The sequence below is a fragment of the Leptosomus discolor genome, chromosome 5 (genome assembly GCF_034619465.1).
Source record: "Leptosomus discolor isolate bLepDis1 chromosome 5, bLepDis1.hap2, whole genome shotgun sequence".
Taxonomy (NCBI): domain Eukaryota; kingdom Metazoa; phylum Chordata; class Aves; order Leptosomiformes; family Leptosomidae; genus Leptosomus; species Leptosomus discolor.
Genome location: NC_141395.1, coordinates 74,280,651 through 74,297,149, shown reverse-complemented (window position 1 = coordinate 74,297,149; position 16,499 = coordinate 74,280,651). Strand labels below are relative to the sequence as shown.

General features: G+C 37.0%; 1 protein-coding gene across 2 annotated transcripts in view; it reads right to left on the bottom strand.

The window, feature by feature from the left end:
- The window catches only part of TRAPPC9 (trafficking protein particle complex subunit 9), a 502,283-nt gene that overhangs the window by 302,693 nt on the left and 183,091 nt on the right, over positions 1-16,499 (bottom strand). For both annotated transcript variants that reach the window (XM_086465055.1, XM_086465056.1), the window contains one exon: positions 6,497-6,607. In XM_086465055.1, coding sequence (XP_086321181.1) covers positions 6,497-6,607 — 111 coding nt within the window. The remainder of the gene's footprint in view (positions 1-6,496; positions 6,608-16,499) is intronic.

Below are 16,499 nucleotides of genomic sequence, written 5' to 3'. Positions count from 1 at the left end.
CACAATATGAACCATTGGCTTGCATATATGTGAACTAAGGGCAAGGACAAGTCATTTCACCTGTGAGCTCCTTCAGGAAGCAGTATTTTTTCCTGTTTAGCTTGTTGTCCCATTGTTACCTTACAAAAGAAACATTTATGAATTTTCCTACATCCCTACTTTTTCTTCCAAGTATCTTGCACAAAAATGAAAACCCAATTAAAAAGTACTAGCACTTCAGCCATTTTTTCTAATAGGCTTGCACTTTGTGGAATGCTTCCACAAATGTGCCTAGCACCCAATAATTTCAATAGTTTTTCCAAGTACTGAAGAAATGAAGGAAGGAAAAAGTCTGATTTCTTCTATGGAAAAAAAAAGCTCTATTTTTTTTAATAATTTCTAAATCCGAATTCTGAAATCAATTATTCTTTTTTCAAGAGAGAGCTTTTGAACCCTGCACGTCCTACAACGTGTGATCTACTTATGATTTACGGGGAACATGAAGATTGCTATTTAAAATTTAGAGTGATTTATAGATCACCTAAAACTAGGATAGTAAACTCATACTATACATCTGTGTGATATTTTGTATAAAGGCCAACCTATCTAGCCATACTTATGCTGTACCCTATTAAACTTAATAAATCCTGTCAGAAACAAACTTGGCCTGCACTCACAAACCTCCCATTTCCCTAGTGCCAGTACTTTTCAATTTGACTTTAAGGTATCTCAGAAACTTCCAGCTTATCATGGATTTAACATGAAGACCCAGGGAAATGACTATGAAATTTTATTTTCTCTTGATGACAGTATGCAAAGCCTTAGTCATAGCAGCTTTGTCTTTAAAACATAAACTGTAACAGCAAAGTAAGGAAAAAATCGTTAATCTCTCATACAGACAACATGCCCTGTCATAAACAAACGCACAAATTAAACACTAACTTGGCAGCTATGAGAAATAACAATCATGATTTACTTACATATGGACAAGAAATTTGTTAAGGGAACTTAGGGTTTAAAAACAGGCAGATTCTTTTAATTCTTATACCCTATGAAAGGGAGAACTTCAAAATATTTTCCATACATATGTGCATCATTAACTAATACTGCAGAAATTGCAGTATACCACATCACAGACTTCACATTTTGATTAATTGACACATTCATATAAAATAATTAAGCAGTAGTCAATTGCCCTCATTAACAGTATGCACACAAAGGACTTTTAAAAAATTCCTAACTTTTCATGGATGAAAGAAACACCATATTAACATGATGAGACGTATAAAAATTAAAATAATTTGTTTCTTTAATTATTGACTCATTGGAATTTAACAAAGACGTTTAGAAACAGCTGAAGTCAATAAACACAAAAGTTCACTTATCAAAACTGAGAAAAAATACCCATACTTCAGCTGACTTCAAAAAAAAAACCAAAAGATAAATCAAAACTTACAGTGGGTATGTATAAGCAAACACACTCATTTAGCCCTATAACCCAGCAAGAAGCTTGGCAGTTCTTAACTTGTGAGTGTTGTCTTTGCTCCTGCAGTATTTCTTTAGCCTATTTTTTTCTTATGCAACTTCCAATTAAAAACAAAAGGCCAAAATTTCATTATGTTACTTCACATCAGCATTCCCAGTCAGGACTTGGAAATTTTGCACAAAAGCCTCTGCCATTTGAATTACAATAAAAGTATTCCTCCATTTATGATGGCCTGTACCAGTGACACACCTATCCAGAAGCTTCGGGGCTACTTACTATTCTCAAGGAAACACAGTGCTCAAAAAACTGTAGATTTCATTCCAGCATCTGGTTCAGAAGATATCCTCTCTGGTGGGGAAGATGCCTGAACGACTGAGAGCTCCTTCACAGCTCCTCCATGACACACCATTTGACCCTTTTTTTCCAGCTGGTTCTTACCCAGGTCCTGTTTGCTCTTCATTTCTTAATTCCTCACTCCAGTCTCACTCCTGGGCAGTCCCAAGCTTTAACCCCTATGGTCCTCACACCAAGGCCCAAACAGTCTGACAACTCTGATGTCTAAAAGTGCTACATCCACAGCCACCAACTGTGAGTCTCATATACATGGAAGACTTAACAACTCAGTTGTGTTGTACCACAAGGATATATGAGAGGATTGATCTACTCAGACCATCACCATGATAAATCTTCCACTGACGACGATGTTTGCTGTTCCCGAATGCCAGACACCCCGTGCATAGAATAGAAATGCAAAGGCAATGCAGGGTATGTTGTACAAAATGAGATATCCTGGGGCACATAATGAGATAACATCTATTACCATAAATTATGAAGTGATTTGTGCATAAATGAGGGTTGTCATGAAATTTAATTTTAATGGTTTGATAATCAAGTAAGAAACACAATAATTACCATACCTAAGTTTTTCAATAAATTAAAATCACTGCTAGTGGCAACACTTTTTGTTAACATACATAATACAATTCCTCTCCAAAGCTGTCTCCTATATTCTTCCATTTCAAAACAACCTGTTGAATGCCACGTCACTGTGATAAACAAGTTCAGCGTTACCGCTGATTACATTCAAAACATTTCTACATTGATAGCAAAGCCCCTTTAACAGTGTGCAGCTGACTACTTCAAGAAACAGCGTTGCAGACAGGAGGCTCTGCTAGTCTAGAAAAATATCTGAAGGCTGAACTTTCTGGTAGCATATATCAGAGAACTTGCTTCCCTCATCTTCACTCAGATTAACAAAACATATCGACAGCACAGTGTGGTATATCAAACATTTTTTATTAACTGAAGATGTTGCCAGCATCTCAGCATCACTCACTGCAGCCAGAACTTCAGCAGAGTAACTTGTCTGACAACTTTTTGTCAGGGTACCAGGTGTCCAATGTATTTCCCTGTGTATATTAAAGCTTAAAAAACCCACACTCTTGTAGATGTAAAGCAGCAAAAGATCACTTCATTTTGAATCTAGCTTTGTAATGAACCCTAAATTTATTTTCAGGAGTTCAACAAAAGACCCTCCAAAACCCTTGCTCCTCTCTTTTTTTCAACATATCACCTCACAGGGGAGGGAGGGCAAATTTCCCTTCTCCATCTCTCCTCCAAATGAGTCGTAGTTCTCTCTCCTCCCCACGGCAATCCTCCGAGAAGAAAAGACCTCAAAGTTAAACATATCACTAATTGTCCCATGATGGGACACAATAGAACATTTCAAGTCATATGGAAATCAAAAACGGGAATCTGAAGATGACTAATTAACATTTCGGATACAGGGAAAAAAATGAAAGGCTGATGCTGTCCATTTGTGTGTCTGCAGAACAGGTAATGATAAAAGATGGAAAAAGGAGTGAACAAAATCACTGAGGCCAAATTGTCACTTCTTACTGTAAAACAACAGGGAGCAAAGCATGTGTTCCTCTGTCCTCAAACCGAGGGAGGAGAAAGAGTGCCGCTTCTCAGAAATGCTGCTTATATACATATCCAAGAACAGTTAGAACACACACACGAAATATTCCCAATCAATGGCTTAAAAATTACAGTAAATTGTAAGCTTAAGGTTCCTGAAAGCTAAAATTATAATCTTCACTAGTCAGTGGAATAATCTCACTTACAAAAAGGCATATATTTTCCAGATAGTATTTCAATGACCTAAAGGATGCTACTTTTCCTTAACAGTGTAATGCCATTTTTTCATACGGCATGAAGTATTATTGTAACAACTATTATGTCCCTAAGTTAATTGAAGCAAACTTCATTTTGGACCTTAAAGTAAAAATGGTGTGTAGTATTCTACACATTTGATCCATTTTACATAAACACAAATAAGCCAGAGAACAGGAGGGGGCTGGAATACACCAAATGAGATGGATATTCTAAGATGGATACCAGGGACTGCCCTGCATGGACTCGGCAAGATTTGGCAGTGCCAGTACTGATCTGCTGATGATCCCAGGCTTTTTTTGGCATTTCTGCTTCCATCTCCTCCACCCTTCCATTTCCAGCACCACGGCTAATTGTATACTTTCGTTATAAATCAGTTATGGAGAGTGCTTTAACAAGTGTAGCATCCAAAACCTTCCATCACCATTCTTCATTTTGCATAAAAGCAATGGAAAATCCCCTGCAAATTCCCTCTCGCCAGGCACAGGAGGGCAAAACTCATATTCTACAGCGACAGCTCTGGAATATGGAAAAAGAGAAGCAAGACAGCAGAGACTTCCAAGTTATTTTACTTTCTAAACGTACGAAGTGGGAAGCAAAGAGGCAACCGTAAGCAGGATGCAGCATTATCCTTTCTTGTAGGTCTGCAGGCAGAGAATATGAAAACACAGTCTCCAGCAATAAGAACAGAACGAAGAAAACAATTTCCTGCTATCTACCCTTTGTCAGAACAGGAGATTTCAAAATGATGGTGATGAATGGAGGGAGAGTAAATTACAAAAGGAAGCAAGAGTGACCAAAGCTGGCAAAAAAGTTAGAATTTAAATAAAAGGGGAACGAGGAAAACATTAAGTATGAGGACAGAATCAAGAAGGTACAGGGAAGGGGGGAAAAAATTGAACCTGACTGAAAAGCCTCTCTAAAGTATTAATCAGACACTAAGAAAAACTGTCCAAAGAAAAAATGATAAAAGGAGAATCTAAGAGTAAGTTGTGTTGAAAAGCATTGTATAAATGGACTGGAAACATTTGGTTCAAATGCAAACTCCTGAGAATGACTGCCCTATCTTCAAAAAGAAAGATCTAGAAACATTGCTCAAAAAACCAGGAATATTTGTGGGGGTTTGAGGTTTTTTTAGATTAACAAAAGGCTTTTGCTAGGAGGAGGATGCTAATTTTAAGCCCAGTGTATGTTCCACCTAAGTTTCTAATGCAGATCCATCAGAAAAAAAAAAAAACAACCCTCTAAACAACATAGGAGCTATATACACATTGTTGCAATTAAAAGCACTTGTCATTCAAGAAATAGGTAAGAAAAGATTTTAGAACTGATAGAAAACTCAGTGCAATTTCTAACCAAGAGTAAAACAATAAAATATTTTGCAGTGAGAATAAAAATCACCATCCTTGAAAGGTTTAAATACTTGCAACAAATACACAATGTGCCTTGATAAATGATTGTTTCAAAAGACTTATTGAAAGGGTTTATATTGGTTACAATATAACAATTTAAGGATATTTAAACTTAAATTATTAAATCCATAGGAAAATAAAAGTAATTCAATCAAGGAGATGCAAAGTAATTTTATAACTTTATTTGTAGCTCAATTTCTATTTTTTACATAATGTCCCAAAAATCAGGAGTGAAAATTGCAAGGACTTTACCAACTACAAAAACAATGAGAAATAGCAAGAGGCATAAAAACAAAATTACAAAACAATACGGATAAGAACAGGAACATTTTGGTGAGTATTTAGACTGCTTAAAAAAAAAAAAAAAAAAAAAAAGCCAATTCTTTCTAAATAAAAGGAAAAAGGAACAAGAACTGTATGTTACTGTTATTTTTGTCCATTCCTTGATAAAGTAAGATTGAGAAAATTCAGCCTTGGTTTGAGTTGATGTATTTTCTCATGGTTGTGCTTTCAGAGTCACAAAGGCAAAAAGCATTTCGAATTTACTGCTATTGCTACCTATTCTACATTGCTCTTTGACAACTGCATGCCTTGCAACTGCTGTATTTTTTTTTTTGAACTTAACATTCAGACTGAGATTTGAAGACATGAAAGTATCTCTCCTTAAATATGTTTATCAATTGCATGATTTAAGACTGCAGCACAACTCTTCCAGAGAAGAGAACTGTGCAGACAGCCCACGACCAAACAGAAACATTTCCTTTTTCAGAGTTTCATCTTTTTAAGATGAAAATGGTGTCATCTAGATGTTGTGATCATCTGAAGGAGGCCAAGCAACCTAGGGTACCATCAGAAGTAGGAGTCCTAGGTAGATATATTATGGCAAATAACGATTATAGTTAGCTACAAAATGACCTTTACATCACCATAGTAGGGTGTAAAAACCAATATAGAGAACAGCCTAGTCTCAAATATTTTTTCCACAAAGATGGTGATTGCTTTTTCCTCAGTTCTATTTTTCTTTCCTGCAGTTTTCTTTCTACAAAAACTGATGAAATGGCTGGGGAACCACATAAAGAAAAGACTATTTAAAACTGGGAAAGGAAAATGAACTAGTGAGATCAGGTTTTAACATCAGGACTACATTCAGAGCACATGAAAATTGTATCAAAACATTCTACAAAAACAAGTTAAATGAGCTGTACACCTCGGAACCAACTATTCAGTATTTTGTCATTTTTAGTACTACTATATTCATAGCCAAAATAAATTCACTTGAGATACTGCTAGAACTCAGTGATGCACCTTAAAGAAAGCAAAACTTTTATATTCTTTGACATGTGTACGATGTCTAAAAAGAAAAATAGGACCCAAATATCATCAATTGTGTACAAATAACTAATAGGGTTAAAAACAGGGCTTTTTTAATAGTGAAAGCACTTACCGCTGACATTCCCCAGCATGCAGAATTAAATCTTCGTTATTCCTAGCACTGATGGTCAACTCATGTTCTGTAGAATTGAAGACATCAAGAAGTAGATGGCATTGCCGGGTGCTGTTCAGATGGGGGGAAAAAAGAATAGCATAACTTCAGTAACGCACCACAGAATTATTACACACACATCAGAATTAATGTTTATACCTAAATATATATGCATAAATATAAATATACATACATTCACATATGTATACATTATATCTGACTCAAATTATAAGTCTTACTCTTTTACAAGAAATAATTCTTCTTTTTTATATAACTGGAAACTTAATTTTTTTTTAATTAAAACTAGATAGAAGCATATATCCGAAAGAGAAGTTCCATGACAATTACAACCTGCACAGTATTAAGCCCCATAGCATTTGATCACCTGTATATATTCTCACTCTGCAGCTTTCAGATTCACTTCTCTGGAAAAAGCCACAGATTTTTTTCAGTTCTTCAAGCATACACTCAAAACAGTTCTATTATTTCAAACCACCTTGACATTATCTTTTTAAGAAACAAATTTATGAGTAAAAATTTAAATCCTTTCCCAGTGTCAGGGAGCAATTCCATTTGCTACAATAGCTGGTTTGTCTACAGACCAAAAAATCTGGCAGCTAGAGTACTTCTCCATTATACCAGCTACTCTGAGAGACACAAGTCTGTCCCTTCCCTAAGAAGGGCAAACACAGCCATTCTCACAGAAAACCTTGTATTTGTCCGCTACTTTCCTTCAAATCCAAATTTCCCTAGACGCACTCAGTATACAAATACCAACTGCATCTCTTGCAACCTTAGGAAATAATACTGACAAAGCTACAGAGAAGAAATATGATTGTACATTTTTATTCTTATTAATAAACTTTTCTTCCTTATAAAACTAAGGACAAGTAGCAGCACTGAGTGATTATAACGTAATACACATGGAAAATTATCAGGACCACATATCAAAACGCCAAATGCAATCATACAGCTGCAATAATGCTTCATTAGTCTACTCTGAAATGCAAAACTTTCAAAGAAGATACTTAACAACAGAGAAATATCCCAGCCTGACGCATCACTACAATTTAGCTTTAGCTGTCAAAGACTTTGAAGTTTAAATGCATATATTACAAAATCAGGTGGCTTATTGTGAACCACAGTATATAGTATAGCCACTGTACAAAGCTAATGGATCACCTCATCCCATAGAGGTGTTAACACAATCAATAAGTAGGGGAAAGTAACTTGTACTCAGTGTCAGAAGTAGAACCCACCAGCAGCATTAATTTGAGAAAGTTCACTCAAAATGAGAAGCTCCCCAAAAGGGAAGAACGAGGAATGTGTTGGTAAGGTGAGAGTCAGAGCCATCCTTCAACCAATATGCATATTCAAACCAAGTAAAGTACTGTAGTTTGTCTCAGGCAACCAAGTATATTTATCAGAATAACTTACAATTAAACTCAAACACCAGCTATTCCTAGGGCAATGAAACTCAAGATGTGCAAGAGTTTAAGCACTTCCCTTCTACTTTGGAAACAGGCTCTCCAGTTCATAATACAACCACCTTCTGAAAATCAAGAGATACTATTTTCAGAGCACATACAGGAGGAACTGTCTTGCTACCTTGAGACAGCACCACTCATCGGACATGCACGGGAGGTTAAGGTTCAGGTCACACAAAGGTGGTAGCAATGTCACACACAATCAGGCAGTAAATGAGAAGCAAGCACTGACTGGGGACAGTATCATGTCTCTTAGCAAAAGTAAAAAGCAAAAGTGGGGGTGGAGGCTTTTTTTATATATATTTTAAGGGTTCTTCCTCTCTCTTTGGGTAAAACCCCAATGAATACTGACTATTGAGAAGAATGCATGAAGGTAGCTGAGTGTCTGAAGCAAATATGTCAAAACTCAAGAACTTAGAACAAATAAGGAGTCATAGCTCGTATTAGAAACTCCCTCTCTTAACAGCTCACAAGAAAGAAATAGCTGGAAGGGCACTATTCAAGTCAGTAGCTATCCTGTTACTAGTAAGGAATGAAAAAGAAAGGGAAAAAAAAGCCTGACTTCTCTCTCAGCATTGGGAGAGCAGGACAAGACCTGCAAAGACACAGCAAACTTCTGCCTCTCCAGTAGATACAAAATTGTGATCTGCAAGAGAGATGTCTAGTGTAGACTATGTTTACAAAATTCAACGTAGAAGGAATTTCTTATATATTCCATAGCAACACCAAATAATTGTCCGGAATAACAACTCACGCCTTGTACAACATCTTTTGGCAGCAGAACCAAAGTTTTGGAAATGAAACAATTCCTGCCATAAATATAGAGGACAAGCAGCAGCCGTTCAGGACTAAACACCACCACTAACACTAAAAATTCCCAAATATGAACTCCTAGACTGTGCACTGAAAATTATTCATCATCATGACATTTATTTCATCCTCTTCAAACACTACACAAAATAGATGTGTAAGGGGGAATAATTCTTTCCTTGTCAACTTTAAGTTAATTCTCCAGGGAAATCTTTAATTTAAAAAAAAAAAAAAAAAAAAAACCCACAAAAATCAAAGTTACAGAATTATTATGGTACTTTGAAATCTTAGAAGAATAAGGCAAGGGTATAAAAAGATGGAAGGTAACATTAAGACTGTAGAAGAAGATGGCATTAGACATTCAGAGTAAGTACAGGACAGTATCAAAGACACTATCACAGCAATGATAAACAAAACACAATTAAAAGTTACAAAAATATTTTAATTAAAAAAGCACGCTTCCAATACTGGAAGTTGTATCCAAGTAAGGAAACCAAGACAAAGCATAAGCTCTGGAAAATTAGATGTAACACCATAATAAAGTTTAAAAGGAAAAAGAGAAACCCTCAAGTTGCTAAAGAGAAATTTGCTAAAGATATGAAAACTAACAGAATTTTTTTTTTTTAACATGCTACATCAGTAGGACTGTGTAGAACTGATCATGCTGAGTTATGATCTAGGCAAGAGAGAAAGTTCCAGGAAAAGAAAGAATTAGCAAGAAAGCCAAATTAACTATTTAAATCAATTTTCACTACAGGTGAACTTACAGAAGGCCATCCTTTGCGAGACAGGAATTAAAGACCATATCTCAAAGTGTCAGTAAATGAGATTTGAGAAGCAAATCATTTTCACGCAAGTGTGATAATGTAGTAGTTCAGCAAAATCATACTGGAGTTCCTTTAAGTCCAGTCAGCAATCTGTTGCTTACTCTAAGCTCATTACCAGAGAATTTCGAACATCTTTTTGTTTTAAGGATTTTAAGGCAATTGAGTAAATCTTAGACCATTAACCCTGGCCTCCATACTACAGAAATTAATTTTTTTTAAGTGTGTGTAAGCTTATAAAACACTTAAAATAATAAATGTATCCAAATATGATCAAATAATATACCATAATGGCCTACTGAAATTTTTGGCTGAGAAATACCAGTCACAAGCCACTGATTCCTGGCACTGGAAAAGACTATCCCACATTTACACAATTTCTTCTTCCTCTTCCAAACTATCCACTGCCATATAATAGTTTATGCTAAATATTTAGTGGGTTGGGAAGTACAGGGTGAGTTACTGGAGGGAAAAAAAATCCACTTTGAGTGGATTTTGAGTCTTCTAAGTCTAGTTAAGTAGATGTTAGTTACCATTCGCCCCAGAGAAGGCAGAAGAACCCCAACATTTCACACAATGTGCAGGGTCATCAGTGGCTTCCCAGCCTTTTTAAAGGTTTTGGGTCATTTTGTTGTTACTAGCTCCGTTTTAAAGTTTGGGTCAAACACATCTGAAATAAGTCAGTTTGTGTTTGTGTGGTTTAGTTTTCTGGTTTTTTATCTATTGAGATAGCATGGTATCATCACATATTAACACATTCAAAATCAAACCATCACCTAGTTTTATTCCATATACTTACAGACTTACAAGCATTTAAGAAAACAATATGAATCAGTACAGAGTTTCCCATTTCTGCAAAACCAAAATAATCCACTCTGTATGGATTATTCTGGAAGATACAAGACACATACACATCATTGTACTACAAAAATCTCAACTACCATATATCCACACTCCTACCTCCTCATCATACACCCCCAAACTACCCACAGCTTCTCACCTGTCCATCAACCACAGTGGGCAGTGCAATGGTTTTGGCTGGCTCCACGCCCATCCACGCCAGCTGGCACAGGGAACAGAGCAGGCAACTGCTAAGCCCCTGCTTCTGCCTTTCCTCACTGGGACATAAATTAGGATATCTCTTCTCTGTCCAGTTAGCAACCTGCAGGAATATAACCCTTCCCTGAAGCTGGCTGAAATTAGTCAAAATGTACGTAGGGGAGAGGGGGAAACAGCTAAACTGATCATAAAAATTTCATTTCCCTAGGAAATAAAATATAAAATTATCCCGAAAAATACAGTGGACACTGCTAACAAAACATTTGTCTCTTCTGAATGGAATGATATACAAATTATTGCATTATGTTAAAAGTCCAAAATAAATGAAGATGGATTAAAGCTGTACTGGACTGTATATAGACGCTAGGATAAAGAACAAAAGTTCTTGAAAGTGTTTTACTCTTCTTTCCATCTGTCATTTCCACTGCTAATGGAAAGGAAGTAAGTCTGGGTCAAACAAATGGTTTCAGAGACTAAGTGGAATACTAAAAATCACAACATGCAAACATTTTCCATTTCAATGATCTTCCTTATTTATCCATGACATTTCTTTTAGAAATAATCTACCATAAATTTCATGTTCAAGATTTTTTACAAGTAACACAACAGTCTATACATCAGAAGGTTGCACAGGGAAAAACTAGAATTATAATGAAACATTTTCAGTTGACTGCTTTATAATCTGAAGGTCTCAGAATAACATGCAAATTTAAGTCAATACTTCAAACAATAAAAATAAAAATTCTTAATTTTTTTACTGAAAATTGAGTTAATTCAACAGTATCCTGAAGATTTATGCTATAAACTAATTTCTATTATGATATACTGCAGAATTTAGGATATAACACAACCAAAAGTTAGTGACATGATGAATCATGCTGTATTTTTAAAATCTTACAATGCCAGTTACGATTCCAAGAATAGTCACAAAACTGGGGCCACAGGAACTTAAGGCAAGAGACAGTTACACTGTGATCTAGAAATTTCTTTCAGAGGTACTGCGATTACTATTCCAATCCACTCTGAAATGACAGCAGAGGATGTTCTTCAGTAACATTTAACACAGCATTAAAAACCAGATGCAGCTGCCATGCTCTAATGACAGCTCACTGCAGTGAATAATCTTACTGCAGTTCTGTTTCTAGACGAGTTTTAAAGTCAGTTTAAACAAGAAACACTCAGGGGGGGCTGGCAAGTTATCTACATGCTGACTCAGCTCACTTTCCCATCAACTGAAATCATGGAGTGTTATCACATCCATGTTTTCCCTGCTTTTTTTCTGTTTTCTTTAAAACATACCTACCCAAAGTGAGACATCAGAAAGTGAAAAACTGGCAACAACAACAGGCAATGGTGTGCCAGGTGACAACCCTATTCTCCAAAACCCACCAACAAACACAAAGAGCAACACAGCAATATTGCTGGTTAACACCTTTGTCGTTGACATGGACAGTGGGATCGAGTGCACCCTCAGCAAGTTTGCTGATGACACTAAGCCGTGTGGTGTGGCTGACACGCTGGAGGGAAGGGAGGCCATCCAGAGGGTCCTGGACAGGCTGGGGAGGTGGGCCTGTGCAAACCTCATGAAGTTCAACAAGGCCAAGTGCAAGGTTTTGCACCTGGGTCAGGGCAATCCCAAGCACAAATACAGGCCGGGCAATGGGTCGATGGAAAGCAGCCCTGTGGAGAAGGACTTGGTGCTGGGGGATGAAAAATTGAGTATGAGCCAGCAGTGTGTGCTCACAGCCTTGAAAGCCAATTGCATCCTGGGCTGCATCAAAAGAAGTGTGGCCAGGAGGTCAAGGGTGGTCATTCTCCCCCGTACTCTGCTCTGGTGAGACCCCACCTGCAGTGCTGTGTCTAGCTCTGGGGCCCCAGCACAAGAAGGACATGGAGCTGTTGGAGTGGGTCTAGAAGAGGGTCATAAAGATGACCAGGGGGCTAGAGCACCTCCCCTATGAGGGCAGGCTGAGACAGTTGGGGTTGTTCAGCCTGGAGAAGAGAAGGCTCTGGGGAGACCTTAGAGCAGCCTTCCAGTAGTAAAAGGGGGACTACAGGAAAGATGGGGAGGGACTTTTTATCAGGGAGTGTAGTGATAGGATGAGTGCTAATGGTTTCAAACTGAAAGAGAGGAGATTTAGATTAGATATTGGGAAGAAATTCTTCACTGTGAGGGTGGTGAGGCACTGGCACAGGTTGCCCAGAGATGCTGTGGCTGCCCCCTCCCTGGCAGTGTTCAAGGCCAGGCTGGATGGGGCTTTGAGCAACCTGCTCCGGTGGAAGGTGTCCCTGCCCACGGCAGGGGGGTGGAACTAGGTGATCTTTAAGGTCCCTTCCAACCTAAACCATCCTATGAAAACAACAATCTAGAGCATCTTTGTGGTGTTATTTTGTTTCTAATCAGGTTTCTTTAACTGATTTTTTATTAAATTCTCTAAAGCTGAAACTTTGAATACTAACTTTAGATGATTAAGTTAGATTACTGATTTTACTGTTAAAAGGTCTTTTCACATATTCCAAGAACTGTCCTCATCTGACTTCTCTCAGTTGTAAACCTTTTCAATTATGCTAAATATTCCCAGCACATCTATAAATATTTGCAGATTTATGTTCTCATGTCTTCATGTGCCAAACCATACATATTTAACATTTTGATCTCAAAAATCAATTCTCTTAATCTGTAAGCTGCTTTTTGCTGCTCTTCCCTGAACCCACTGCAACATTATACCATTAGCAGAGTTTAAGGTTAGCAAGATGATGCAACTATTGGATGTAACCTCCCACGTGTCACGGGTTCCCAGTCGGTAGAATCTCTATTGAGCTCAATGGTGTCTGTATAAATAAAGAGTATATTCTAAAAAGATAGCAGGTGCTGAGAACATGAAAAAAAAATGGTTATTGAATCCATTGTTTGACAGATTTTTTTAACAGTTTATCAATCTAATTTATCAAAGTGAGAGCTTTATTTGTAGCTGAATTTGCCTGGTTTCCACTTTGACTGGCTTTTATTATTACTGTTTTTCTGTAACAAAACAGTGAATTTAATACTAAGTCTTTTCTCCATGCAGAAACATCCATTTTGAACAGGTCATATCTTAGCCTTCCTCCAAACTAAACAGATAGCTCTTCAAGAACCCAATCAAAAGAGTTTTTCTCCACGCTTCAAAGATCTATGACATTTGAACACCGAAATAATGAGAAACAGAAGACTAGGAACAGCTGCCTGTCCGTAGGTAGTTGATTCTCATTCTGAATGTAGCAAATGTGAGCATTTAATTTAAAAATTTGGCTACATAAAACCAAGAAGTGTTTCAGAAAACATAACAGAACTTTTTAATTGCGCAACAAAAAGTGTTATGCATTTCATGATGATCTCCTGAGAACCCTCAACGTAGTCAAGATTGTTCTTTTTCAGTCTCCAAGTTGGAACAACTGGATCCTAACTTTAAGTATGAAACAATTAAAGGTCTTAAGACTAGGGAGCATGCTGCAGGCTTTATTATGAACTGATGCCTTCTTTACAAAACAAAAACAGTTCATTAAACAATATACATTAATGGCACAAAGGAAAATTAACTTGAACCTACAGATAGATGAACTGGCACTTTCTATTTAACGGTGTCAGACCTGCTGCAGTTCCTTTTTTTTTTCTCTGACTCAATTACAAGAACAGAACTTGACAAAACTGATCTGCAGCTGATGTCTCATCAGCTTTATGGTGGTTTTAAGATAGGAGAAAACTCCACTGCCTCAAAAAAATTTAAAAATTTACCATGTTCATCATCATGAATTTGTAGAATTTACAGGTAACAATGTTCTTACATATCTACCTTCCAAACTTTCCCCAAAAGAAGGCAGCATCCCAGTTGCTCTGTGGATTGACTTCATCTACAAATTCAGATCATCTCACCACCTTTGTAATAAGCAAGACCAAAATTTTCAGACCTTTGTAGATAGCTCTTATTTAAGACACTTTCATACTGATGGCATAACAGCAAAGGACACAACGAGACCAACACGCACCTAACAGCACTCAAAGCACACCTTACTTGAATTCTTACCAAATGTTCAGAGTGAAGCACTGTTTTTTCTGGCATTTTTTCATGCTCTCTGCTTGCTCCACAACAAAGACAATTAGGAAGGACACTCGGTGCCTGCCCATACTGGCAGATAATGTCTTTGAGAGAATCAACACACATAAAGGAGATATTTCAAGACAATCTAGATAGCACAAGCTTCAACAGCAGACTTTCTTAGAGCTAACAGTATGTCAAAATAAAGAGGTATATCACATGAACATTTCCCGTACACTGAACCGTTAGCATCAGATCTCCACTGGCAGTCTAGGATCAGCTCATCAGATCTCTGTCAGCAGTCTAATAATCTGCTGGTAGCTGAACTGTTTTGAGGCCTGAAATCACCCCAGTAGTTTGGGGGCTAAGAACTGCTAAGGAATCAATTAACATGATGTGTCTGATTACAGAAGACAATGAATACAGTTTTATTATATGCATTAATCTGCATTTTATGGTAAACAGTCAAGCAAGTAGATTCCTGATACCCTTTAAGACTTCAGTGATTTGCAGATCAGTGACCTGTAGGACAGACTGGGAAAACTTTCAACATTAACTCATTACCTCTTATACCCTGTAACCTGACTGCTTTAAACACCTACATTCTTGTTTATGGATCATGGGACAATCATTTCCTGGCAAGCACAAACAAGAAGAATCAAGGATTTCAAGTAACATGATCAGAGGCAAACAATTTTCCAGCACAAGGTTGTTCTGCCAGTCTTTTTAGATGCAGGCAGCTGAGTGAGCATAGGTTGATATACACCACAAAAAACGTCGGAGCAGATTATGGCCGTTTACTGACAGAACATCATCTTTTCTGACAGGAGAGCTGATACCTGAATCAGAATTAAGCAACAGATTAAGCACTGCAGCACGTTAAGGGCTGAATCAAGCTAAACACGGATGCCTCTACAGAGCAGCACAGATAAAGATTAAAGGAACCGCTCATCATGATTAAATGCATCTTAAGACATAATGAAGATGCAAGTTTATGAAACGTCTTCCTATAAAGCAGAAACCCATGCATGAGTGGAAGACATAACTTTGGTTAAATATTTAGGAAAAAAAAAAAAAAAACCAAAAAACCGAAGTCCCCAGTTGTTTCAGTGATATTTCCCATGCATATCTGCTCAAGCAGCTAAATAAAAGAAATACCAATTAAGTTTGGAAGACTTTGTCATAAACCATAATCTTTATGTTACAATTGATGGGGGGAGGGGGGGAAAAAAGTGATTTCATCAACACTTTTCCTCAGTTTTTTTTTTGTTTGGTTTGTTGGGGTTTTCGTAGTAAAGGCCTAAGGGAAGAATCAATGTTCCAAGTTCTTTATTTTGCTTTGACTTTTTAAGCCCAGCAGCTAGTAAGATACTGTTTCTTACTTTTGTTGAGGTAAAATAAAAACAACAAAAAGTTAAAAGAGGAAAAGAAAATTGGATCCAAAAAAATGTTAGCAATGATAACTGTCATTCTGAAATGACAGCCGAGAAGGTAAATTATGAAATACACTTTCTCATGATGACTAAAAATAGCTTAGCACCTCAGATAAAATTTAAGCAATGAAATCTCATCTGTAAATCAAGAGGAAATCAGATTCAAGATTTTAACAGAGCAAGTAAGACTATAAAATTTGACTTATAATTTGCTGTCATTGAGTCTCAGATATTGGTAGAGACAATCAATAGTCAAAAAACAAACTTTGTTTCATTTA